The sequence below is a fragment of the Odocoileus virginianus genome, chromosome 14 (genome assembly GCF_023699985.2).
Source record: "Odocoileus virginianus isolate 20LAN1187 ecotype Illinois chromosome 14, Ovbor_1.2, whole genome shotgun sequence".
Classification (NCBI taxonomy): Eukaryota; Metazoa; Chordata; class Mammalia; order Artiodactyla; family Cervidae; genus Odocoileus; species Odocoileus virginianus.
In genome coordinates this window covers 12484885-12510863 of record NC_069687.1, presented here as the reverse complement: position 1 = coordinate 12510863, position 25979 = coordinate 12484885, and the positions used below count along the sequence as shown (strand labels likewise).

At 46.7% G+C, this 25979-nt stretch overlaps 1 protein-coding gene across 4 annotated transcripts in view; it reads right to left on the bottom strand.

Annotated features, from left to right (window-relative positions):
* Window positions 1–25979, bottom strand: part of TRIO (trio Rho guanine nucleotide exchange factor) — a 355050-nt gene that overhangs the window by 102024 nt on the left and 227047 nt on the right. For all 4 annotated transcript variants that reach the window (XM_070476498.1, XM_070476500.1, XM_070476499.1 and 1 more), the window contains exons 20-31: window positions 24995–25110; window positions 21729–21851; window positions 15138–15332; window positions 14921–15036; window positions 14026–14092; window positions 13244–13353; window positions 12119–12188; window positions 11421–11510; window positions 8956–9048; window positions 6445–6556; window positions 4564–4754; window positions 1825–1926 (exon numbers count right to left, since the gene is read on the bottom strand). In XM_070476498.1, the coding sequence (XP_070332599.1) occupies window positions 1825–1926; window positions 4564–4754; window positions 6445–6556; window positions 8956–9048; window positions 11421–11510; window positions 12119–12188; window positions 13244–13353; window positions 14026–14092; window positions 14921–15036; window positions 15138–15332; window positions 21729–21851; window positions 24995–25110 (1385 nt within the window). The remainder of the gene's footprint in view (window positions 1–1824; window positions 1927–4563; window positions 4755–6444; window positions 6557–8955; window positions 9049–11420; window positions 11511–12118; window positions 12189–13243; window positions 13354–14025; window positions 14093–14920; window positions 15037–15137; window positions 15333–21728; window positions 21852–24994; window positions 25111–25979) is intronic.

Sequence of the window (25979 nt, the reverse complement as noted above, 5' to 3'; positions counted from 1 at the left end):
TAACCACCACCACCACTAAAATACCCACCACCACCACCTCCACCAGCATCTACACCCTCTCACCATCATCTCTACCACTGTCTACACCTTCACCAGCATCTACTGCATAACCACCACCACCACTAAAATACCCACCACCACCACCTCCACCAACATCTACACCCTCACCACCATCCCTACCACTGTCTACACCCTCACGACCTACACCATAGCCAGCACCACACCGCTAAAATATCCACCAGTACTCACACGACCACCACTACCACCTACACCATCACCACTATTGTCACCACTGCCACCACTATTTATGCCCGCACCACCATCCGTGCCATAACCACCATCACCACTGCGAAAATATCCACCACCACCGCCACCAAGCAATCTCTGAAATTACTAAGGACATCATTTCCTTTACTCTCTTGCTAGAAGTCAGAAAAATACTACCCCAAATTCCCTAGAAAACAAACTTTCATTTGGTAAAGCCTGTAGGAAATCTGACTGTTCAATTGCATCATGGGTATTTCATTTAGGACATAATAAATATGGCTAAATAATAACATATCTGACTAAAATATCTGGCATGATTTCTCATATGCACCCTTGGGCATTTGTCACTGCCGCTAATCTGGAGAAACACACAACCAAAGTTGGAAGTTTTCAGGTCTTGAATATACTTTGAAATTTTATGCCTTAGAAAAAGCTCAGCTATCTAATAACTAGCTATCAGTGCAATTTATATTTTATAGGGCTTATGCCAGGACTAACAAGAAAAATACACTGGGTTGGTAATTATATATTCATTGCAAAACAATCTGCCATTTCCATGTGAATAAAGACCTTAGGAACACAATGGATTCCATAGTCAGTGGCCACTCCATGAGAGTGCAGTATTGTTGAATAACTCACAGTCGCTGGCAATACCGTAGAGAGATGAAAAGGAATGTAAAAGACAAAATCACTAACATGCTAGTCCACACACCAGAGGCCCATTAAGCTGCTGGCTCATCTCCCAATATTCTACAAATCTTCAGCTACATCTGCCCCCAAACATCCTGAAGTTTCTTATGGTCTTTCCAGACAGCTCAGAAAGACAGTTCCATCTGTATTTTCTTAAATATGGGAGGAGGGAAGTCCCTAAGACATCCTTAGAGTCCTCTATCATTCCTAGGAGAGGTCAGTATAATCAAAACAGAGTTCAAATAAAATATTCAAAGATATATTCTTCTCTCAAAGACTATATACTCAAAAACCTCAGTGTTTATGAACATTTCAAACAATAACATACAAAACCCTGTACCTGATCATGCCCCCCGCCGTTCTCTGCTTCCAAACTAGAAAACCAAAGAATCTAGGACCCCATAGAGATTCTGGGCACATTCAGCCTTGAAAGTGCCAAAGGCCCTCACAGATGCATCGATGCTTATTTTCCTCTGGAAACCAGAGGTCAAGTGTACAACGGGAGCTACTGGTCCAGAGCTCCCTCCTTTTGTTCCTTGACTTGCTGTATCTCTTAAACAATCACCCTGGATAAACACTCACTTAAAAAAAAACACTCTTTAAGACTGGAAGCATGGAGAAGATGAGAAAGAACTTTCTTCATGTGAACTTTCACAGGCAGCAGACGTTTAGCTCAAGCTTTTGCACCACTAGAATACCACCATAGATTCATTCTACTGCTCTTTCTGTGGTAATCACCAAGCTTAGGGGCCACCAAGGGAACAAAAAAAGGACACGACAAACTGTTTCAACGACAGGAAAAGACACACGTGCAACAGACATGGTGAACGTGTCACAGAGCGTATTCCCTAGCTTCAGTGGACATACCTTAAGGACAATCTTATTATCTGAAGTTGGCGTCCTCCCCACCCACAGTGCAAATTTGCAAGGGTCTCCTTCAACGTGCTCTGTGACACCCAGCTCTGAGGTCTGGATAAAAAAAGACAATTACATGATTAGGCGGGATATAGAACAGAGAGCGAGTCATTTTTGGTGACTCATGTTCAAGCTGCATTGTAAGACACAGTTTGTTTACACCGATACACAGTCTTTGGATCTTGCTTCAGTTAAAATGAGGAAATATTGTTCTTAGGCTACCCAAGATTGGCTTCATCTCTTTTGCTTCCTCTGAGCACTTCTACCTGGAAATTCCGATGCAGGTCAACAGGCCAAGTCAGGAAAACCAAAATAGCTGAAAACTCTTATTATCTGGAAAATCAAGAGTTGACTATTTTCAATATTGTAAACACTAAGATGAGTCTGTCCTAGTTGCGACCGAGCTGCCGCCATGAATCTTCATTATCGAAGCAGCTTCACAGAAGACAAATGGTAATTTAAAACTCAGTTATTTTCCAATGTGCTTATCAATAGCATTAATGTACAGTAGTTCACCAATCATTTTAAGGGCGAAGAGACAAACTTTCTGTCTGTAATTACATGCATTTGCAGGGGTGGAGATACAGGTCAACATCTTCATCCCCCCCTCAATAATCAAGTTCATCCCAATGCATTCTCTCCCTTCCAGCAAGGGAAGTGATTCATAATCTGGCCTCTGAGAGAACCTTAACTTTTAAAAGATAAATTAAGTGAAGATGTATCAGCTTCTAAAACAAACTAGAGTGGTCTCTAAGGACTGATTAAAGCCAGCTAGTGAAATGGTTAGCCAGGAATGCTGCATTTTTCCTCTGCAGTTACAATATGATCTAAAATGATGTCAGGCAGGCTGTGGTCCAAAAGACAATCTCAAGCAGGACACAAGCCAAAGAAAATGGTATGAAAGCCATTAGCTTGAACGTGTAAACTCCAGGTGATTATTAAGATGATTTCTATGCTTGGTCATATTCTATTGTTCTGGGACTTTGATTGATATGAGAATATCATAAAAATGTGTAAGTTGTCCAAATTCCAAATTTCTACCAACATGTATAAGTGATCTGCCACATCTGGTGAAGAAACCAAATTTGCCTGCACTTTCTATTCTCCAACAGTGATTTTTCCTCCCCCTGCCTGACCCTGCCCAGAAATATTGTGTTGAGAGCCCTCTGAGGTATTGCCTGTGAAGGGAGGTAGAAGTCAGGGGACCCGGAGGTTGACACCTGTCGGAGACTTTTCTGAGCATTGACTTGTGGTTTATAGAGACTTGGGTGGGGCTGCTACCTGTGGAAAAAAGAACCAGGTATGTTTCTCTTGACAGGAAGTACACTGACAAGTTAAAGGAGATTTTAAATGTATCGCTGTATCTGTCAAGCACCGCAGGGAAGCTGTATCTGGGTGGAAGTCGGGGGATAGAAGGCATGTGGATCTTTAAAGTGATTTTTGCAGCTGGAAATAGAACTGCCATATGACCCAGCAATCCCACTTCTGGGCATACACACCAAGGAAACCAGATCTGAAAGAGACACGTGCACCCCAATGTTCATCGCAGCACTGTTTATAATAGCCAGGACATGGAAGCAACCCAGATGCCCATCAGCAGACGAATGGATGAGGAAGCTGTGGTACATATACACCATGGAATATTACTCAGCCATTAAAAAGAATTCATTTGAATCAGTTCTAATGAGATGGATGAAACTGGAGCCCATTATACAGAGCGAAGTAAGCCAGAAAGATAAAGACCATTACAGTATACTAACACATATATATGGACTTTAGAAAGATGGTAACGATAACCCTATATGCAAAACAGAAAAAGAGACTCAGATGTATAGAACAGACTTGTGGACTCTGGGAGAAGGCGAGGGTGGGATGTTTCAAGAGAACAGCATCGAAACATATATATTATCTAGGGTGAAACAGATCACCAGCCCAGGTTGGGTGCATGAGACAAGTGCTCGGGCCTGGTGCACTGGGAAGACCCAGAGGGATCGGGTGGAGAAGGAGGTGGGAGGGGGGACCAGTATGGGGAATACATGTAAATCCATGGCTAATTCATTTCAAAGTATGACAAAAACTACAGTAATGATGTAAACTAATTAGCCTCCAACTAATAAAAATAAATGGAAAAAAAAAAAGTGATTTTTGCTTACACGATTTTCTCTCTTTGCTGCTGAAAGAACCGCTAAGATCATTTATTTTTCTTAAATTTATTTTTAAAGAAAAAAATCAAGCTTCATCATTAATAGACCACAGTAAGCCACTGTAAGGCTGCTTAAGTAAATTCCAATGCTGATGAATGAAACATTAATTATAATGATGTGAGAACTTACTTAACCACAGTCTGATATGCTCGATTTATTTATAAAGCTAGTTAAGGCACGCAGGAGATAAATAATTTAAGTTCACTTATAAAGTGTTCTCTTATCCCACAGTTAGATCTTAAATAATTTAGAAAAAGCCGTTTCCTAAACCTACGGATGATCACACTCACAAGCGCCCTCTAGTGGATTCAAGAATGTCAGTATTTCACTGAAGACGAAAATAAGATAATTTCAGATGATTTTCAGATAGTTTAGAACAGTTTGGGAGGTTAAAACCGAAGGCAACCAATGCTAACTTTTCTCTAATCATAAAAAAAACTGCAATTGTGTCACCTTTAAACTTACAATTCTGAAGGCCTGTACTTACAAACAATTTGCTTTTATAAAGGTACTTGCTTCTGCCACTGGAATCTTTTACTTCTTTACTAAACACCAAGGACATCTCAAACAGGAAGAGGTGCCGCTCACGGCCCTTTCGGATTAAGGTTTTGGGGTCCCACACTTGGAAGGATTCCTGCAGGATCAGCTCTCCCTGAGACTCAATGTTCTCGTCGAACCCTAGGATGTGAAAAAAAGGCACAGTCAGTTGAAAGGAAATAAACAATGATGCAGGAGACAGTGTTATGGCTGCTTAAACGTTTGTAAGAGGCCCATCAGTTAAATCCCAGATGAGAGCTTCCCATCTGGGCCTTGGGCTCCAGTCTCCCTAGCACTGACAGAGGATAATTTTTCCTATAATACAGCCTTGCATGTATTCCGCCCCCTGTTCAAAACAAATGCAGCCTTATTCTGCAAGTCCTCCTCCTTCAGCATCCGAGATGTGCTTTAAGCACCCCGTCACTCAATGTCCCTTCCAGCTTTCCACACACAAGCATGCTCCATCCAGGATGGCTCACTGACCCTGACCCCATCCTCCCCCGCAACCTTCACTCTATGTCCAGACCCTCTGCTTCCTCAGCCCAGAACATCCTTCCTGAACTGCTCTCTGCAGTCCCAGCATTTCTTCCAGGCCGTCGTCTGGCCTTCTTCCTGGGAGACATCCCTGGTTCCCTGAGGAATTCTCTGTCTTTTAGACACAAAACCCTTGAAGCAAGTCAGTGGCGCTCTGGACGCGGGCTGGCTCTCACTGCTGCTGTCTCTTCATGGCGTGGCAAGGCAGACCCGGGCAGGGGCAGCTAGCGATCTCCTGCCCTCTCTACCAGCAGAAGTTCCTCTGTCTCCATGGCCGCTCAAGCCAGCCTGCCTCTCCCAGCATCAGTCTGCCTCTCCCAGCATCAGCCTGCCTCTCCCAGCATCAGCCTGCCTCTCCCAGCATCAGCCTGCCTCTCCCAGCATCCTCTGGGCTGGGGCAGCCGCGGCCACGCCCACTTAGGCCTGGGCCACAGGGCAGACTGCGAGGGTCTGCCCTAAGCACTGGCGCCCTCCCCCGCTGCCTGCTAGACGGGAGAGGAACAGGGCCTTGCACACCCTGCACACCTGGCCACCCAGAACAACACCTGAGGAGCGGAGAGAGACCTGCCAGCCAGAGCTGGGGCCCTGGTGACCCCGTGAGGGCTGCCCACCCGCTCAGGATTTTACAACAGAGGAAGAAAGGTGCTCTGGCTTGGCCTCTGATTCTGGGGGGACGGAGTGTCTGTGCAACAAACAGGAGCACCTCTGTCCTCACCGGTAAAACTGTTCAATGCAGCCGACGGTGACGACATAGGCCAGCACAACCTCTGGGGCAGGAGTACTGCTTAAAATAACTCTTGAGTAACCTGACAATAGGAGTTAAGCTATTACACAGAAAGAGTTTTCTTAGGAGCAGTCAGGGAAATTATACTCGTGATGATAATGTTTAATTAAGCATATTTATCTGATTCTCTCTTTACCATACTGCACACCCGGCTCGGCTGCACGGGCAGGGAGGAGGTACCTGCTTTCTTCAAGGCTCCAGCAGGTGATGCAGTGGATGGAGAGATGGGGAGGACATGAGCCCTGGAGGGACCATGCAATCCTGGGGGGTGGGTAGACCTATCCTTCCACCTGTCCATCTACCATGGAGACTGGGTGCTCCTTGGGTGCGGAGTGGAGTGGACCGCGGCTTGTAATGAGGGGGGAGCATGTCACGAGCACCTCGAGGGAAGCAATGAGACCAATTCTTGGAAAGAGAAGGTCCCGTGCCTCCATTGGCGACTCCTAACTGAGCACAGAGGGGCAAGGACGCAGGGATGGTGGCGGGGCAGCGTCAGTGGGGTGGGGGGCCTACCTTCTAGCATGCTGAGGTGCATGGCGTCATTGGCCCGCTTGGGCACGCTGAGCATCACCTCCAGCCCGTCCTTGATCTCCCCCTTCCCCTCCTCGCAGCACGTGAGCAGCTCCTGTGGGAGACCAAGACCATGAGATGCTCTGCTCAGGAGGTCTTCACAGAAATCAGGGAGTTTGTGAAAATCCATGACGTTCGCGGTAAAAACAGATGTGGTCAACTGGGCAGAGACTCTCATAAGGGAATGCATAAGGGAACCTGAACTGTCTCTTTAGCCAGTGGACGGAAGGGTTTGTCCTGCTCAAGTCAGGATGTTTCTTAGGGTTCAGAGGAAACCAAATGCAGTCATAGTTGAAGATGAATTTAGTGTACATGTTAACTACTGAGCCTCAAAAATGACGAACAATTTAATCAGGGTAGCAAAGCACAGGAACCTAGAGGTTACATGCGAAGGTTAAGTCAGAGTCCTGTGAGTCCTGCTCTGCTGGCCCACAGGGTCCAGCACGATCTGAGCTCCATCTGCCTGCAATGCAGGAGACCCAGGTTCGATCCCTGGGTGGGGAAGATCCCTGGAGAAGGGAACGGCACCCTACTCCACCCTTATTCTTGCCTGGAGAATCCCACGGACACAGGTCCCTGGCGGGCTCAGCCCATGGGGCTGCAAAGTGCCGGACACAACTGAGCCACTAACACACACACAATGTTCCTCTACTCTGGAGCTGCCCCGTCTCCAGCAGGAACTGCATGGCTGTCCAGGCACCTACAGGGAAATGCTTCTTTGTGCTGGGATGTTCAAAAAGCTCTAATGACTGCAGGATGCCTCCCCGGGCAAGTAACATTTCAGATCTACGTACGAGCATCCCTGTCTTAGATGAGTGACAGCAGGGACCACACAGTCACATTCTAGTGGGGGCCAAGGTATTTTCTCGCCAGTGTATTAATCACTGTTAGCAGTCAGTAACAACAGCTTTCTGTGTCCCAGTGTTCAGCGAAAGGGAGGTGGCACTGCAGTTGGCTTTAGCTGCACCCTGGAGGGTCCAGGGCAGTGGTCCCCATCCTTTTTGGCACCAGGGACCGATTTTGTGGAAGACACTTTTTCCATGGACGAGAGTTGAGGGGGTGGGGGTGCTGGGGTGAGAAGAATGGTTTCGGGATGATTCAAGCACACTGTATTTACTGTGCAACTTTATTCCTAAGATCATTACATCAGCTCCACATCAGATCATCAGCCATTAGATCCTGGAGGTTGGGGACCTCTGGTTTAGGGCAAGGCAGCTGCCCAACAGACCCCTGTCCTCATGGCCAGATGGCGTGCACCTCTTATTCTGAGCCGCTTGGCATTAAGGGCTTTAAAACTGCCATGTGCTGAGGTTGAAAACCCCCTCACTGGGGAGCTTGGCATAGCTCATGATTGCTCAATGGAAGAACCCCTGGGCAGAATCAAGTCAGGTTTATAAATTAAAGCAGCAGCTTAATAGTGAGGTCACTAAGGCAGAGATCTTTACTAGAACCACATGTGGAAAACAAAAGCCATCAATCTTGAGGACACTAAGAGGTAAACTGCCTTTGCAGAATTAGAAATCAGAGGGCAAATGTGAATATAAACAACTTAGCCTCCTGACTTCTCTTGCACGTTTATAGCAACCACATATTTCTGCTGTGGTGGTCATAAAATACCCTAATGGGAATCTGACATTCTGAAAGTGCAGGAGAGCTTTCCGATAGAAGAATGCTATAATGGGGTCCTGTCACAAAAGAATGTAGCCCCTTTTTATTGCCTCTAGATTTTTTTCTTTTAATTAATAACAACAAAAAAAGTCAATCAGGGTTTGGACATTCAAAACTTCATCTTCTGTATCTCTTTTATATCTAGAAAAATTACAAGATCCCGTATTATGGTAGGACTGCACTGGGACGTAATCGGGTTCATGAAACATTCTTACTGGGATAAATGGGTGTTGGGTACGTTCTAATGCTTAGTAACATTCACCAGCTAAGGAAACACTGGTGTAAACATCATGAGATGGAAGTTGTGAATTGTTTTTCTTGTAGTCAAGAAAATGTCGATTATATACAATAAATTCTGTAACATCTCTTACCACAAATTATAAGGTTTTTTTTTTACCATTCTATTGTCAAAACTAATTATTATTTGGTTTTTACAAGTGTGATTTTAATTATAATCATTCATAACCAGAAAACAGCAAGGTCAGTTTTACAGAAATCATAGCAATGGCACTAAATCATCCAGAATTGACAATTTCTCTTTCCTTTCTCAATTTTATGTTAGGGACTAGGGTCAGTCAGCAAAGTTCAGGTGCATAATTAAGAAATATACTCTTACTTACCTGATACACTGAGAAATCAGTCAGGGCAAAAAATGGCAATTAATCAAAAAATAAATTTGCTAGATGTTATTTAAGAAACTCAGGATTCTTCATATAAATAAAACAATGTCAAAATAGTAAGGCACTATGTGTAAAATTTTGCAGGTTTAAGATGCTTCATACATACTTTTAAAAGGAGCTGATACTTTGTTATTCGCTGAACCGGTTTAATAAGGTAGGAGGAGATGGAATTGGCTAATCCATGTCGCTGCTGTATTTCCTGTATTCAAAAAAGAATACACACACCACTGGGAGGTCAGACAGGAGTAACTAAAAATTTACATTATTTACCCCCATGATGAAATCACACAAACTACTTTTTCTGTAAATATAAAGTAGAAATTACTATTGCTTCTTTTAATAAACAAAACATAAAAATAACAAGTTTCAATCATCACTTTGAGCCCTGAAGACACAGTGTCTCCCCTGCACTACAAAGCCTTCATGTGCAGAGGTCAAGCAGGGAGACCCACCCTTCGCGAGCCCGCCCCCGTGGCCAACACTGCGCCTACACCCCTGGGCCATCGCTGCGCCCCACCCCCCTGGCCATCACTGTGCCTGTCGCTGCGCCCCACCCCCGTGGCCATTTCTGTGCCCGCCCCCCATGGCCGGCACTGTGCCCGTCACTGCGCCTGCCCCCCTGGGCCGTCACTACACCCCGCCCCTGCGTGGCCGTCACTGTGCCCGGCCCCCTGGGTTGTCACTGTGCCCCGCCCCTTGGGCCGTCACTGAGCCCACCCCCCTGCCTGTCACTGTGCCCGCCCCCTGCCTGTCACTGTGCCCCGCCCCCCTGGGCTGTCACTGTGCCTCGCCCCCTGCCTGTCACTGTGCCCCGCCCCTTGGGCCGTCACTGAGCCCACCCCCCCTGCCTGTCACTGTGCCCGCCCCCCTGGGCTGTCACTGTGCCCCGCCCCCCTGGGCCGTCACTGAGCCCACCCCCATGGCTGTCACTGTGCCTCGCCCCCCTGCCTGTCACTGTGCCCGCCCCCCTGGGCTGTCACTGTGCCTCGCCCCCTGCCTGTCACTGTGCCCCGCCCCTTGGGCCGTCACTGAGCCCACCCCCCCTGCCTGTCACTGTGCCCGCCCCCCTGGGCCGTCACTGAGCCCACCCCCATGGCTGTCACTGTGCCTCCCCCCCTTGCCTGTCACTGTGCCCGCCCCCCTGCCTGTCACTGTGCCCCGCCCCCTGGGCCGTCACTGAGCCCACCCCCATGGCTGTCACTGTGCCTCGCCCCCTGCCTGTCACTGTGCCCGCCCCCCTGCCTGTCACTGTGCCCCGCCCCCTGGGCCGTCACTGAGCCCACCCCCCTGCCTGTCACTGTGCCCCGCCCCCCTGGGCCGTCACTGCATCACCCAGCGGTCAGACTCTCTGGCTATAGCTCCTGAAGCTCCAGCCACGTGTGCACCTTCGTCACAGCCCACATCCCCAGCCCTCTCTACTGCAGGCTTCCCTCACCCTCACTATAAGGAACTCTCTCCCGTTTGCTCTCGTTTTCACAACAACCTACTGTATTTCCAATCTCTTAGCTCTTGGCTTCCTCCTTAGGCTGCAGGGTTTTTAAATGACCGACGCTGAACATTATTGAACATTATGTGTGCCACACGCTCTCATTGCTTCTTAGGCCTTAAATAATTCTAACTGCACAGGGCCACCGTGGTGGGCTTCACATAATGGCAAAGGCCCAGGGTCATGTGAAATACTGGAAAGAAAGGGCCACCCTGGGCTGAGAGTGGGCTTCCTATGCACCCAGCCAGGGACGTGTAACTACGGTCATGACAACTAAGAGGGGGCCACCTACAGCCAGGGCTCTACTTCACAGACAGAAGCTAGAGTTTACTCTAATTTCCCAGACTTTCGGAGAAGAGCAGATGATCACAGGAGGCCATGAAGAAATGTGAGCATGGGAACAAGTCTAATAACCTCATGGACTCACACCAAATTACATCTAACATTCGAAAGTACCTTATCTTTAATCAAAATGTATTTGGCACATCTGACTATGTTCTGGAAATCCCCCCAATCACTTTATGTATCATAAGACTCCATCCTTTTTTGTTCTAAATAATGTCTCTGTAAAGTCTTTCCAAAAGTGAAACAAACTATGTTTACACCCATGAGAATATAATTAATGAACCTCCCAATGGTCTGAGTTGTTACAGTGCCATTTGTAAAATTTTACTGGTAGGCTGCTTTTGGAAATTAAGTACCTCATGAAATTGAAATGGGAAAAATAAGTGATTAAAAATATTCAAAATTATTTTTGTTTTATAGAGGATAAAAGATGCTTCGTTTCATTGTTTATACTCATATATACAATATGACAAATAAAAAACTAGTGAGTGTGTGTAAATTGTAAGTAAAGACATACATACATATGTGCATATTATAGTCTGAAATTTTTATAGTACATACAGCTTGCAGTACTATAGAAAAATATTTTAAAAACGTAAGTATAAGAATATTCCATTTTAAATGTGATAAATAAAAGTGATATACTAATTAGGTGAAAGTTACGAGTCACCCTACATTTAACGTACACCAAAAGCAACTTAGAAAATACCACAGGTTTTTTTTAGTAATCTTTTACTTACATCAAAGTAGGATCCTGCATGCTCTAATATCAGCTGAGTAGAATCAGGCTTATTTTTGCAATACGTGACATACATCTGAAACTTGTCTGCCTATAAACAAAAAGAAAATTAGAGTAATATCCCTTTCAAATGGCAAAGTCAAATTATGACAACTTTTTATGTAGAAAAGAAGCCGTGTGTATAAGTGAAATTCAAGCCCCCAGTTTAAAAAGCTCTCTAAAGATATTAAAATAAGAAACATGTCCTGCGACAGGACACATGTCCAGAAACCTCCCCTGGCCCAGCGAGTCAGGACGGAGCCCCGGCCTCTCTTCCTACAACAGTGCATGCAAAGCTGAGTGTCACACTTAGACGGCAGGGCCTGGTCACCAGGTCACTTGCCTGCCTCCCTTCCTCCTGACCCGACAATCCCCCTTGGGCAGGGCTGAGCACTCATGTTACACAGGAATCCTCAGGGCCATGCAGAGGCCTGGCATATTCACTCAACCTCCTGGACCAAGCCAGCACTACTGCCGATGAAAAGCTGGTCCCACAGTAATAACTAGCTGGAGAACGTCATTTTTGGGGGTAAAGTCTGCTTTTCTGTCTGCAGACACCAGGAGAAAAGGACGCCATTTGAGAAGTGGACAGTGTTCCTTCTAACATCCCTCAAAGCCAGCAAACAGTAGTGACAGAACAAGTTGCTGAGGTTTCATTACCCAGGTTACAAAGCAATGTCCCACGTCCTCTGGCAACTGCTCATATTTTTCCAGCTCTTTTAGGAATATGCTGCAGAGAGTAAAAATGGTATTATATTATTAAGGTGTCCTAAAACATTTTACGAGTGAGATATGCCAGGAATAAGACCAAGCATACCAGGAATTCAGGCAATGTCTGAATTGCATCATTTTAGCCAAAAGGAGTGAAAATTGTATCATTTAGATTTTAGTTTAACAAAATGTGCAGCAAGTGCTATGAACTGGGGTAAATTACTGTGACTTTCTACAATTCATTAGTTTAGCCTTCAGATACTTTCCAGGTTTCCTTTGTGGCTCAGCTGGTAAAGAATCTGCGGGAGGCCTGGGTTTGATCCCTGGGTTGGGAAGATCTCCTGGAGAAGGGAAAGGCTACCCACACCAGTATTCTAGCCTGGAGAATTCCATGGACCTGGGAAGCCTGACATGTTTAGTAGCAAAGGATAAAATTTAGGGGGCACTCAGTCCAGAGAAACTAGTTAGGTCTTCGTGTCTTGTGGGATGGGGGGCAGAGGAAGACCCCGCCGGCTCTGGCCAAGCACCATTTTTCCCGGGCGATCTGGGGTGCACAGACTCCACCTAAAGATGTTGCTGCCGTCTTTTCTTTTTTTCCTCCTTTTTTGACCTTAAAAATAAAACCACGTGCCTCCTCTGGCCAGTGGCAAGCGCACTTTACTTTGGTCACACTACACATCTGCTGTCCTCAGATCCTTCTTCCTTATTAGGAAAGACCAAAAACACCAGTCAGCAGCCCGTGGAGGGCAGTCTTTTCTCTGAACCCTAAGAAGTAACTGACGGGGCAGCTGATGATATGGGTCGAGAGCAGTGAGTGTGCCTACAAAACAGCTTCTGGCTTTCTGAATCTCATTTCTATAAAGAGTGAATTCAAACAGAAAGCCGAGGGTCTGTTAAAAACAGTCTCGAGAATCTCTGTCCTTGAAGCAAGACTGGCAGACTTCCTTCAAATTCCAACAGAATCCCTGGAATCTGTGTGTATTCGACTAGAAACTTGTATTTGTCATGGCACTTCGGCACAGTACCTAGACTTCCAGAGTTGCTAACAGGGCCCCTACAGATGAAGCCACTCACTTATTGTGAAACTCGTAGATCTCCTGCATGTTCCCGAAGATGATGAGCTCTTTGTTCACAATGCCTGGGGGGATCTCCTCCACGCCGCTGGTCATTTCCCACAGGTAGGTCTGGCCAGGAGGGAAACAAAGAGGGTTGGACAAAAACCCAGGGCACACCTCCAAGGAACAGCTACTTCTGTGCTCCATCAATACACACCCAGAGTTAATGTCTAACTAAAAGTGTATCTTAAGAATGGAACCTCTTACAAAGCAACATGAGAAACTAAGACAAGTCTCAGTTGCTATTAATATTTGAGCATACCATCTATTCTTTTCAGCTCTAAATGTACTCCCAGCTTCAAATCTGGGGATTAAGCTGCTCCTCAAGGTACAAGGGAGATCCGTTAAACTACGGAGCGTCAGCGACTGGTCGTAATCGGTAGGCGTGTCTCTCTGAAGCTGCTGTAAAATTCTACAGAGAGAATGTCAGCCAGGCCATCATGTGATACATGAAACAAGAGGATTAGTGCTGTTATCATCTCTGTAATGAGCGAAACACGCCTGGAACTTCAGAGAAGTGCAGAAACATACACGGAGGGCCACCTGTGCACACTTTCAATCTCAAAAACAACCACCAAACGGACGACCACTGTAAGAATTAAACAGGTAAGAATAAACAGCCCGGCCATCTCCCACGGACCACTGGGTCAGAAAGAGTTAGACACGACTGAAGTGACTGAGCACATACAAGAATAAACAGCGAGACTGTACGTGTCCCGTCCAAATGAGCAAGAAACTCACATCCATACACTCCCGGAGGTCTCTCACGTAAGCCTTCTCAGTCTGAATCAGCTCAGCCATTATGAACCTTAAAGCAGAGGGAGACAGGTGATCGTTTAACTCACAGTCAGGACACAGGCTCATTTTAACTATTCACTTTTAGGGTTTATGAAATAATAAGGTGCCTTTAAAAGCATTAGCCAGTGATGTGTTCTGGAAGATTACAACAAGAATGCGTAGAAGAATAACAGGGCCCAATCAGCAGGTCAAAGGAAAAAAAACATTTCAGAAAAAATTTTGCTGTGGTACCCAGTGATCAGGGTTTCTCAACTTGGCAGCGCTGATGTTTGGGGCTGGACAATGCCTTGCTGGGGGCTGGCCTGGACACTACAGGACGCTGAACGGCACTCCTGGTCGCTGCCCCCAGGATGCCAGTAGTGCTTCCCCTGCCCCGTTAGCTGACAACCCAAACGTCTCCACATACTGCCCAGTGTCCCTCTGGGGGACACAGCTGGCCCCGACAGAGAACCGCTGGTTGAGAGCCATCTTTGGTCTCTATTAATACTCAGCAGAGTTTACTAATTGCCAACTTTCAAACTTCAGCACTTGTATTATTAATTTCTCCTCCCCAGTATTATCACTCGTGACCTACTGATGACAAACAATAGTGGAGCAAGTTGTCAGCCCCATGAGACGGGGCACAGGGATAAAGATAAGACACTGTGTCCGAACCAGCTGACGTGGGGGCAGTGGGCCCAGTGGTCGTTCTTGCTGTAAAAATGAAGCACATTCAGAGCAACGAGAAGGATTAATGCCGTTTGGTTTCAGAGCACACACAGAAGCAAGCATGCTTGTCCAAGTGACATTTCCTTCACTTCCTCAGTGAATCCTGGCGGGCTCTTCAAGGCTAGCTTACTCTTTCCGGCGGGCAGATTTCCGCTTTTCCTCATTAAGTTCATGGGCGGCATCTCGGAGTTTCACCTCTGAGCCGGGGATACTGGCCGGAACGATATCCAGCTGAAGACTTTTGCTCTGTGGAATAAGGGAGGCAGCGCACCTCTGTTAATTAAATCAACAAGCAGGACACGAAGACGCAGATGGTAATTTATCCCGCTGGCACAAAGCAATTTTACCGATTTGTTGGAATCTGAAGAAATGCCCAGAGCTTTCTCCAAAGAGGTCCGGTGTTTCTCCATCCGCAGAGAGAAGTCTCTGTACCTTTTATCCACAGCAGTGACGCATTTTTTGATCTCTGCCGCATGGGCATGCCCCTTCTCACAAAAGCCGTCGGCCAGCTGTATCAATAGCTTCACTCTCTCTTTGGTTTGCTGCGAAAGAACAACAGGAAAAGTATTGTGAAGCAAATGAGTTCAACTGCCGGCAGCCAGAAACACAGCGGCAACTGGCCTACAACTCTGAGCTCTGGACAGGAAAACGAACACTGGGGAAAGACACTCAGGCTGAGACCCCAAGTCCACACCAATTCACCTCCCCGTCCCTAGACTGGCTCCCCGGGCTCGGCTCTCTCCTCAGCGAATGGCATTTTCATGACTGCGAGGAAAAGTCTGGGCTCTGTTTGGACGGTGTCTTCACCTGGTGGATGCCCAGACCCCGCAGACTGAGCAGGCGGAGACTGACTCGGGGTGGTGTCCGCAGTCCGACCCTCCTTCCGTGAAGGCTGCAGGTGCTGGGGACAGACACCCTCGCCTCATGCTTGTCTAGCCTGTGTCCCCAGTTAGACTGAAGGCCTGTTCAGGGCAACAGCCATCGGGGATTTTCCTCCTCCTCCTCAGGCGGCCTGTGTGGCCAAGGCGCCTCCCCCAAGCCACAGGCACCTAACCAACCGCCTGAAGAAGCACCATGCCCCATGCTCGTTTCTTCTTTAATTCTCAGGAGATAAGGCAGGAGGAGTCACCACCACGAAGCTGATTCACAGAGGTATTTTATAAACTTGCTCCCCGTGTGAAAACTCTCTCTCCAAAGTAAATTTATTTCATTTTATATACACATTTGGAAAAGGAAGTGGCAACCCACTCCAGTCTTCTTGCCTGGAGAATTCCATGGACAGAGGAGCCTGGTGGGCTACAGTCCATGAGGTCACAAAGAGGTGGACATGACTGAGTGACTTTCACTTTTCACTTTTCCACTCTTCATGTGCACATAGGAAAGATCTTTAAGTGAAGGATAACTTTTCCTTTTTAAATTTAAGGATAACCATAAAACAAGCATTCTCCCTCGCTCCCTCCTTCTCTCTCTATATATATAAAATATGGGCTTCGCTGGTGGGTTAATGGTAAAGAATCTGCATGCTAGTGCAGGAGACACAAAGAGATGTAGGTTCAATCCCTGGATCAGGAAGAGTCCCCGGAGAAGGAAATGGCAACCCACTCCAGTATTCTTGTCTGGGAAATCCCATGGACAGAGGAGCCTGGTGGGCTACAGTCCATGGGGTCACAGAGTCAGACATGACTAAGCATGCACGCATGCACACACACACACACATGTAAACATATATATAGACATGCAGTAACTCAAATCTGATTTTTCAACAGATATTCTGTCACATTCATTGCATTTACTATTACACTTATTATTATCACTAGACTTATATCCTTTGTCGTTACCACTTCTTTTATTATCACTGCTTCGGCTTCCTTCAACAGCCCCACTGGCATTTCAAATGACTCCGGTTACTCTTCTGCTATGGAACCTTGCTTTTCTCAGTTAGTCATAAAGATTTTCTGGTGAAAGCCTAACATTCAGGAAGTTGACTTTAAAAGTCTCCCAAAGGAAGAAGGTCAGGGTTCAAAACCTGGATAAACTATCTCAGTTTGTACAATAAAAGTTTTTGAGCAGAATTCACTAGGCAGCCTGCAGAGCCAGCTGTCAACAGCCTTAGACTCTACATGAACGTCCTGGGCCTCCGGTGGGCTCCCCCATAGGGTCCAACGTGCCCAACACCCTTCCAAGGCTTGCCGGCCTTCAGTTCTGTGCACCACGGCCCCTTTGGCCTGGAAAGCTGGTCCCCTGGACAGCTCTGTGGTTCCTTCATGTCTCTGCTCAAATAAAAGCCATTCTTAACTGGCCTCCCTGACTCTCTTAAAATTGCAGCTCACCTCCCTGCCCCAGGCACTCTCTCCCCATCTGCTCTGCTCCGCCCTGTAGCATCAGCCTCCAAGGAGGTATAATTTACTTGCTAAGATCACCGTCTCTCTCCTGGTTAGAATGCACCCACCAGCAGTCAGGGACATTTGCTTGCTTTACTCATTAATATTTCAAGGGCCTTCTCTGTGTCTGATACATGGAGGACATTTACCAAATATTTATTGAGATAATAAATTAACATTGGGGCCTTTATGCAAGTGTATATACACCTGTAACTTTAATAGGCATAGTAGTTACTTTTAACTGGCGTGAATATGTAATATACAAAAAAACAAAACAAAACAAACAGCCACATGAAAAGTGAACTCAAGGGACATTACTGTCTCTGTGGGGAAAAAAAATCACTGTTGTGAATTATATAAAAGCTGTTTATGGAGAAATTGAGCAGAACTGACAGTACTCTAAAAGTTCCTGGGGCCTTCATCTTGTGTGGAAGGCATGATATCATGAATGATAGCAGTGGAGGGCACTGCAAACAGCTCACCACTGAATTCAGGGGTTTGAGCACTGCCTCCTGCCTCACTTCTCACACCACTGCCCCAGTGGTCCACACCCTAGGCTTCGCTGGGATCACGCACTACTGTAGTTCTTACTTGTCAAAAGAAATCTGGGTGTAAGTGGACCCACACGGTTCAGACCCGTGTTGTCTAAAGGCCATTGTGTCTCTTTAAGGGGTTAAGAAATTGGTTTCATGTTTTAAGTGGTGGGGACACAGAAGTAAAGCTAAAAAGAGACAATCTGCCTACATTAAAACAGAAAACAAAAACCACCAAGAAACCAAAGGAAGATTTTCACATATGTCAAAAATACATCACAAAACAGACTAGTTGTCTGTATGTGACACCAATAGGCTGATTCTAATTATATGAAACTCAATGCAGACCAGAAGATTTCCCATAGGCAAAGCCTGGCAGATCTAAATCTTCCATATATAAACTTCATTTAAACAAAAAATGCTAATCAGAGAGTCAAAGTCTTCTTGATGAAATCCGCCACAGCCTGTCAGAGATGGCAACCCTCATCGCCAGGCTGTCATTTGCTCTTATTATTTAACATGCGTGCATATATTTTTACTTATCCATCATGTTACTACTGGTTTCTCCAATCAGAACATGCAATCCATGAGCTCAGCACAGACAGCACCTCTTGGTACACAGTATGGACTCAAGAAATAATTGTTGAATGAATGAATGGTGTGCTTAAAACTAAGTAGAACAAATCTGCTAATCCATAAAACTTTACATTTTTATTTTAATTGATACTTTTAAAATGCATTCATGTATTGTATGTGAATTTGTATACATTCAAAGTGTATTTGAATTCACAGAATTAAAAGTTCAAAGGACATAGAAGGACACAAAGTGAAAAGTCTTCTCACTCCACATACGCCTGTTGCCTGTATCAACTCCGTGCGCATGATGCCGGACATTTTATTACATACAAACAAGTGTCTGTATGTATACGTGTCATTTTCTCCCTTTCATTTTTTTTTTAGCATAAATGCATATGACAACCACCGAGGGGCACCTGGTGCCTCTTCTAACAACTCCTGCTTCTCCTTTATCAGCAGGACACAGCAGCCTCCTTGCTTGTATAAAGAGATTTTTCTGAAAGCAAATTTCTGTTTTTAAAGTGTACAAATAATATAATTGGAACAACTTTGTCTTTAGGCATAATCAAGCGACTGGAGTAAAATAAAGGCAGACTGAACGCTTAAGCCACAAATTCAAAACAGCCTTATTCATGGTGTTCTCAGGTGGTCAGAAACCCGGAAATGATGCAGATTCAATGATCTTGGACATTTTCTGGTCAAAGAAGGTATTTGGCACAGGAGACATGGGCAATCAAGGAGCCATGTGGGGAGAAGGTGACAAGATAGTGAAGGTCAATGTAAGGCAGCGGGTCTCAAACTTCAGCATGCATAAAACCACCTGGGGAGATGGTTAGAGATGCTCTGTGTCAGGTCCCGCTCCTAGCAAGTCCAGGTCAGTATGTGCGGTGTCTGGTGAGGACCGAGATCTGCTTCTAAGTAAACACCCAGGGCCTGGATGCAGGTGGTGCGTGCAAAGCATTTTGAGAAATTACTGCCTTGAGTTGCCAAGGAATCAAGGTGAGCCTTAATCAGACAGTGAGGAGAGGCTTTATTTCCATTAACCCTGAAAACGTTAGATACTAATTATGTAACTACTGGATTGGAAGATGTCATGTCAGAGCAAGAAGAAGGTTTTTCTATATAACAAGAGAAAAATGACTTCTCAGGAGACAGTAAGACATGGGTGGGGGCAGGGGTGGACAGAAGGTGAGCAAGGGCCTCACTTCAACACGAAAAACTAAATGATGTCTCCCAGCACCAGAGCAGGAGTTTTCTGATGAAACAGAAAAGTAGCCAGAAACCAAAGAAAAAATGCTAAGAAAATAAAAAGTGCGAGCTGCTCTTTTCAAAATCCATCAGTTTCTCTTAGCAAAATGAATTCAGTATACCCAACAGACGAAACAGCTCTGTCTATTCGGAAAACACAAAGGTCAAATTTCACCTATGATTTTAGATGTTTCCTTTTTTTTTTTTTTTTACAAAATATGAGGCAAAAATACGCCTCTTACTGCTCATTCTTCCAAAAACCACAAGCCAAGTTTGAGGAAAAGGAACATTTAGGAATAATGGGAAAGCCCCTCCATCCAGCCTCTACTGGGGGCACGAAGCTGCGTGATGCTTCACCCTAGATGGTGACGTCCACACCCGCTATGTGCAGGGTGTGTGCCCCCAAGCTGTGTCTGACTGCACACAGGGCCGGCAGAGCGCAGCATTCACGGGAATTTAAGTTGGGACAAAGGAGCAAAACTTCAAGCTACTTGAGTGGTATCTTAGGCGTTTTCTTTGTATCTTTATAACCGAAGGATACTCAAGAAACAAATACAAATCATAGAATGCACACAATAACTGTATTTATTATCCAATTACTAACAAAAAATAACAATTACACAGCCAAAGCCGTGCTAGAGCTAGAGGAAGGGAAAGAAAAGACGTGATGCTTACCTGCTGAGGCAGCAAAGGCCAGCTCCCCTAACTGAGCAGGCGGGGGGGCCCCTCAGCACACCTGTGGCCCCTCTGGGTGTGACCCCACACTGAACGCCAAGGCTCCCTACCGAGCCCCACTGGACTGTGGGCTCCTCCAGAACAGAGACTGTGGGTTCCCACAGCCCAGCACCCAGAGGCTGAACGGAAAAATGAATTTACAGCTTGTGGTGGGGGCGGGGCCCGGGGGAGCAGTGCCCAGGGAAGATTACCGGGAAGAGTCAGAAATTGCTACAAAAAGCATGAAAAAGTACAAATCGACATGATACAAAGTAGCTTTTGTCATCCTAAATGATTTAAAAATTCCCCATTGATATGTTCTCAAAGCCTAGTTAAGGGCCACCAGAGAAAATCAATCTTTTTACCTTATAGGAACACTACTCTTTAAACAAAATTGTCACCCAGCTTGACACTGATTTTCTACTCTTAAATCTGAACTTATTTCCAACTTTTTCTAAAACCTTAAAATCATCCAAAACAGAGGTGCTTCTGAAAACTGTACAAAGAATGCATATTCAAAACTCTGAAAAACAAAAAATACCACCGGTTGAGAAGATAAGCCTAAAAAACTCAAAAATGTTTTGAGGTTAAAAAAAGGAATTAGCCCCTGCAAATATGTATTTCAATTGAGAAAATATTCATGCCGATGTGTGAATTCTTTCATACTTGCTTAAGAATTCATAGTTACATACGCTGCGTATGCCTTGGAGATGTATTTAATTCTGCAGGAAAGTGAAAATGCCTCCAGCAGTATAAACCTATGAATAGCTACTGACATAAACTGTGCCAACCATCAAGCCCAGACAGCTTCAGGACTGGACAGCCAGGCGTGATGCTACTGTATCCCGGCCTAATGCTACTGTAACAGTTTTCACTGCTCAAGACAAGGAAACACCCACAGGACCCACCTAAGTCAAGCTGGGAATACCAGCGTTCCATAAAAATAGCAAGTACTTGGAAAATACCTTGGGAAATAAAACGGAATGAAAATAAGAGAAGAATAATGAAAAGGACCAAGAAGCAAGAAAAATTTAAGCAGGTGTGGGGCTTTCCAGAAGTCAGAGGAACAAGAGGAAGCAGAAAAATGAAGGTATGGGTGGGGACAGCGTGAAAAGGGCTCAGAATGATCCCTAAATTAAGGTCTAACAGTCCCTCTGGCTCAGCCCATTCCTCCATCTTATAAGGGAGGTCTTCAATGATATTTTTAAGAAAGACCTTATTTACACAAAGTAGGATTCCCTGGTGGCTCAGATGGTAAAGAAGAACCTGTGTGGGTTCAAACCCTGGGTCAGGAAAATGCCCTGGAGAAGGAAATGGCAACCCACCCCAGCATTCTTGCCTGGAGAATCCCCATGGTCATGGGAGCCCGGTGGCTATAGCCCATGGTCACACAGTCGGGCATGACTGAGCATGTACACACACGGGGCTTGAGGTTATCTGGGGAACACCCGGCAGCCACTCAGGCCTGGGGCTGCGGCGAGCTCACCTTGGCGGTGATCTGGAACTCCTCATGCTCCTTCAGCAGCTCCTGGGTGTGCTGGATGCTTGAGCCCGTGGAGGTGTGGGTGGAGAGGTAGAACTCCCCGCTGTCGTGGATCCACTCCAGAGCCTAGACGCGGGAGGAGTGGGAGAGAGTTCAGGCCTCAGCGGTGGTGAAACAAGGCCTGGCTCCCCAGCATCTCATTTAAACATCCGCAGGCCTGGGCTGGCCCGCCAGCTAGAAATGCTCCCTCAAAGAGAAACCAGAGTCTCAAGTGTGTATCTTCCTTCCAAAAGGAGAAGAAAAAGTTGACATTCTAGAAAAATGGGATTGTGTCACTTGGGCATCCACAAGGCCTAACAAGTTCAAGACTTTCTTACGACCTTGGACCTAAAGGATGGTCAGAGTGCAGTGAACATCCTTCCCCAAGAGTACTGAGACGGCGTGCATGAGGTTGGACAGCCTGGAGTTGCTGAACACTGACATTCATGTCATGGGACTTGAGAACCCTCCTAGGGAGTTCTAACTAATAAAAAAAAAAGAAAGAAAAAGAAAGCAGGCGCAAAGGCCCAGCTTTCAAACGTGCAACTTGAGGCCTTTCTCCTTGTTACTGTCTTCAGTGGGCCCTCAGGCAGCACCCACTTGCCTTCTGGGGGTCCCACAGAGGAGCCTCCTCATTACATGTAAGATGCTCTGGGCCAGGCTTAACCTCCCCGATGGAGGAGAGAGATGACCCCCCCTTGGGGAGAGAGGGGCTGGCCAGCCTCAGGCTGCAACAGAAAGATACATTCTAACTTCCACTCATTCCTTCATGTTTTTAGATGGAAGCAGTTTTCCCCCTTCTATGGGCATATATAGCAAATGAAATCAAACTTGCTTAAACATATGCATCTAAAAAAGGAACACTATAGGAAAGACATATAAAAGCAAAAGTGCTTTCATATCTGCCCTCAAAATCTCTGGGTCCAGTGTGATTTGCTGGTCTAGGAACAGAAACATCACTTTCTCTACTAGCACTTTTTTTTTTTTTTTTAAGTGAAAAGAAAGTCACAACCCAGAATACCTTCCATGAAGCATCCTGGCTGAGAATTTACTTTTGCTTTGCCGGAGTGTGGCTATTCCACCTGGAAAGCAATGTTGAGACCGAATCAAGGCAGAAATCATGGAGGTCAGTTCCCTCAAAGGTCCCTAGCAGTTCTGCTCACAGAGGGAGTGGTGCCTGAGCATCTACCACGTAGGCAGGTGACCCGGAGGGCTTCCCGGGCTGAGAAAGGCTGGGAGGGGAGGGAAGGGTCCTGGGCAGGGTGAGGCTGGAGGCTGACGGGGGGGCCCTTGGGGGTCACAGGGCCTGGGACTTTGGCCTGGAAGTGAATGGGGCTGCTGCGTGGAAAAGGGATTGGCAAGGAAGCAACACCAGTTAGCAAACTGGTCCAGAGGTGTAGATGGGACACGGCTGGGCTGGTTCCCTAGCTGGCTCAGAGGGGGAGAGGGGAGGGTAGAGGGTCCCGATGAAGGGGTGAGGATGGGAGATGAGGGGAAGGCAGGAATCAGGGAAAACAGGGGGGGCGGGGGCGGGACACAGCACGCGGGGAGCCTCGGGTCCACTTTGGCTTTGGTTAAGGCCACAGTGGAGACAGGAGGGAGGTGGGGTCTCTAAAGCTGGACTCCAGAAACGGAAGGTCAGGGCTGGGAGATACCAACAGCGCGTGATAAGGAGAGAGGAAAGAGAAACAAGAAAGAGCCCAGAACTGAACGCCAGCTTGCAGGGGTGGAGATGAGGAGCATGGTGGAGCAGCCTGGAGCCCCGGGGCCTGCAGAGCAGAGCGGCGGTCACTGGCCACAGTCCCACCCGGAACCCCAGGGCCTCGCCCTGAACCCTCGAGCCGGCCGGGGCCACCAAGGCCAGCACGTTCCTGCGAGCCTACTGCTACTGTACAGAGCAGAGCCCAGCCCGACAGGGCGGCAGAGCTGATGGTCGTCCTCTGTCGTGGCAAAAAGTGAGTGCTCTTAAGTTTTCGGCAAATGAGCTGCCTTCAGCAAACAGCAGCAGCGCGTCCCAGTATTTCTCTTTGTCAGGGGGTTATCTACCATGTTGTTCCCTGACGATGAATGACTCCTTGTCTTTCAGCAGAGAGATAAGAAAGATTGAGAGAGAAGATGATGAAACCGTCTCTAATTAGAAATCAAATCAGGCCCAATCCATTTTTAAAAATGTTACGAAAGGGGACTTTAAACACTAAAAAATACTACTGCTCGCTGCCCCTGCTGGGCATTATGATCACTGCATCCTGGAAAGTCAGTACTAAGATGAGGCAGAGGCCGGGTTAGGGGACCCGGGTCAGGGCGTCAGGTCCGGGGACCCTGAATCCTGCGCCCGCCCTGGGACACCAAGCAGTCCTGGCCAGCAGGCCTCACAGTGAGAGACTGACATCTATCAGATTATAGAGTCTGCTCCCCAAGAGGGAAACCTGTGCAGAGAAAAACAATCTTTCTGTGATTGGACGACTACTCTGGGTCAGGCCCGCGTCAGCTTTTCAGGAGAATGGAGCAGACGGTGCAGGTCCGGTGCGGTCCCCGGGGACCAGGAGCCCTGGGGAGGCTCCGGGGACTGAGACGGCTCAAGGGGTTCCGAGAAAAGCCCCCTCCCTCCCCGTCTCTGCCCCTCCAGACCCTGCACTAATAATTCACGGATTCTTATGTGACTGTTAAGGCCAAAGAGAAGTGACGGGAATCTTCCCGTTTGAGTTACAATCAGAGAGACTTTACGCTAAAATGACTTCCACGACTGACCATCAAGGCTGAAGGCCTTGATCCCCAAATGACTTCCGAGGGGGGGGACATGGCAAACGCACCCTCTCGATATCTCTGCCTCAGCCAAAGACACGGCAGTTTTTGGACTCTACCGAATTCTGAGAAATGCTGCCACAGTTCTTAACTTTAGCTCCATTTATCTGAAGAGCAGAATTTGTATCTTGAAAATATAAACACAGCAACATAAAAAGCTGCCCCCTGTATTATTTTTCCAGGGACTGAAATCACCATGATGGTGACTGCTGGGCAGAGCTGAATGGCACGCTTGTTGAGGTCAAAATCAGCGAGTGAGACACGTGCATGAGACCGTGGTGCTTTCTGGCCATGAACTTAAGTAAAAAGCAAGGCGGTATCTGGTCATGAGGGCGCGATCAGCCATCCGCTGCGGGGTCAGCAGCCACCTCTCTGACGACGGCGGCCTGAGCACGGGGAGCGGGGCCGGGGGCCGTAGGGTGACTGACCTGCTTGGCGCTTCGCTCGAAGACCACGTACTGCTGGCACTGATCCAGCCGCCGCTTTCTCATGGTCCAGTAGTGCAATACCCTGTTCTCCCGCTGGAAGAGCTCGTTCAAGATATCTGAGAGAGCAAGGAGAAAGCCGCACGGCGGTGCCCACCATCAATCAAGACGTCCAGGAAATGACAGTCATTTTTATTTAGAGATTTTTAAATGCAAATGCCACCGCAGATCATCAGATACTGAGACACACTGCCTGCCTGCCTGGTCGTCTTCACACACCTGTCCACACCGCTCCAGCTCACTCTTAAGACTGAGGTCACTGGACACTGAGCCGGCCTCTAACCCTTCAGGTCGGCAGGGTTGGTGGGGTAGTGACTGCGCCTCCTGTGTGGGAAATCTGAGGATGACTGGGAAAACAACACTGGGAAAACACCAGTATTAGGTATTTTGTCTGAGACCATGGGAATGTTCCTGTGCAAGGAACTTCAGCCGGTCTCCAATTAAAATAAATAAATTAATTTACCAAGAAACAAAAACAAGACACCAGTCAAAATGGTGCAGTAGAAGAAAATGATGGGTGTTAAAAACAAAACCAAACACCAAACTCTTAGGAGAGGGAAGGATGTGAAGTTGAGAAGCACAAAGCTAGAAAGGAAAATGGAAGACAACAATCTGATTACATGAGAATTAAAATTGTCATGATCAAATAAAACAGCGCATATGTAAAAATATTACACAAATTAAGAGCCCAGATAAACTACTGGGAACATATGAGACACAGATCTAATTTATTGACTAGTGAATGGGAAAATTACAAATAACCTGTTGGCAAAACAAGCAAAGCATACAAACATGAAGGCTATGATTTTATGAAATGATATGTGGCCAACTAAAAATACGGACACACGTTTCATCTCACTCAAGCAGTGGGATCAGTTTTTGCCATTTTCCTGGTGAGGACCACACTGCCCAGGGCTGGAGGGACAGA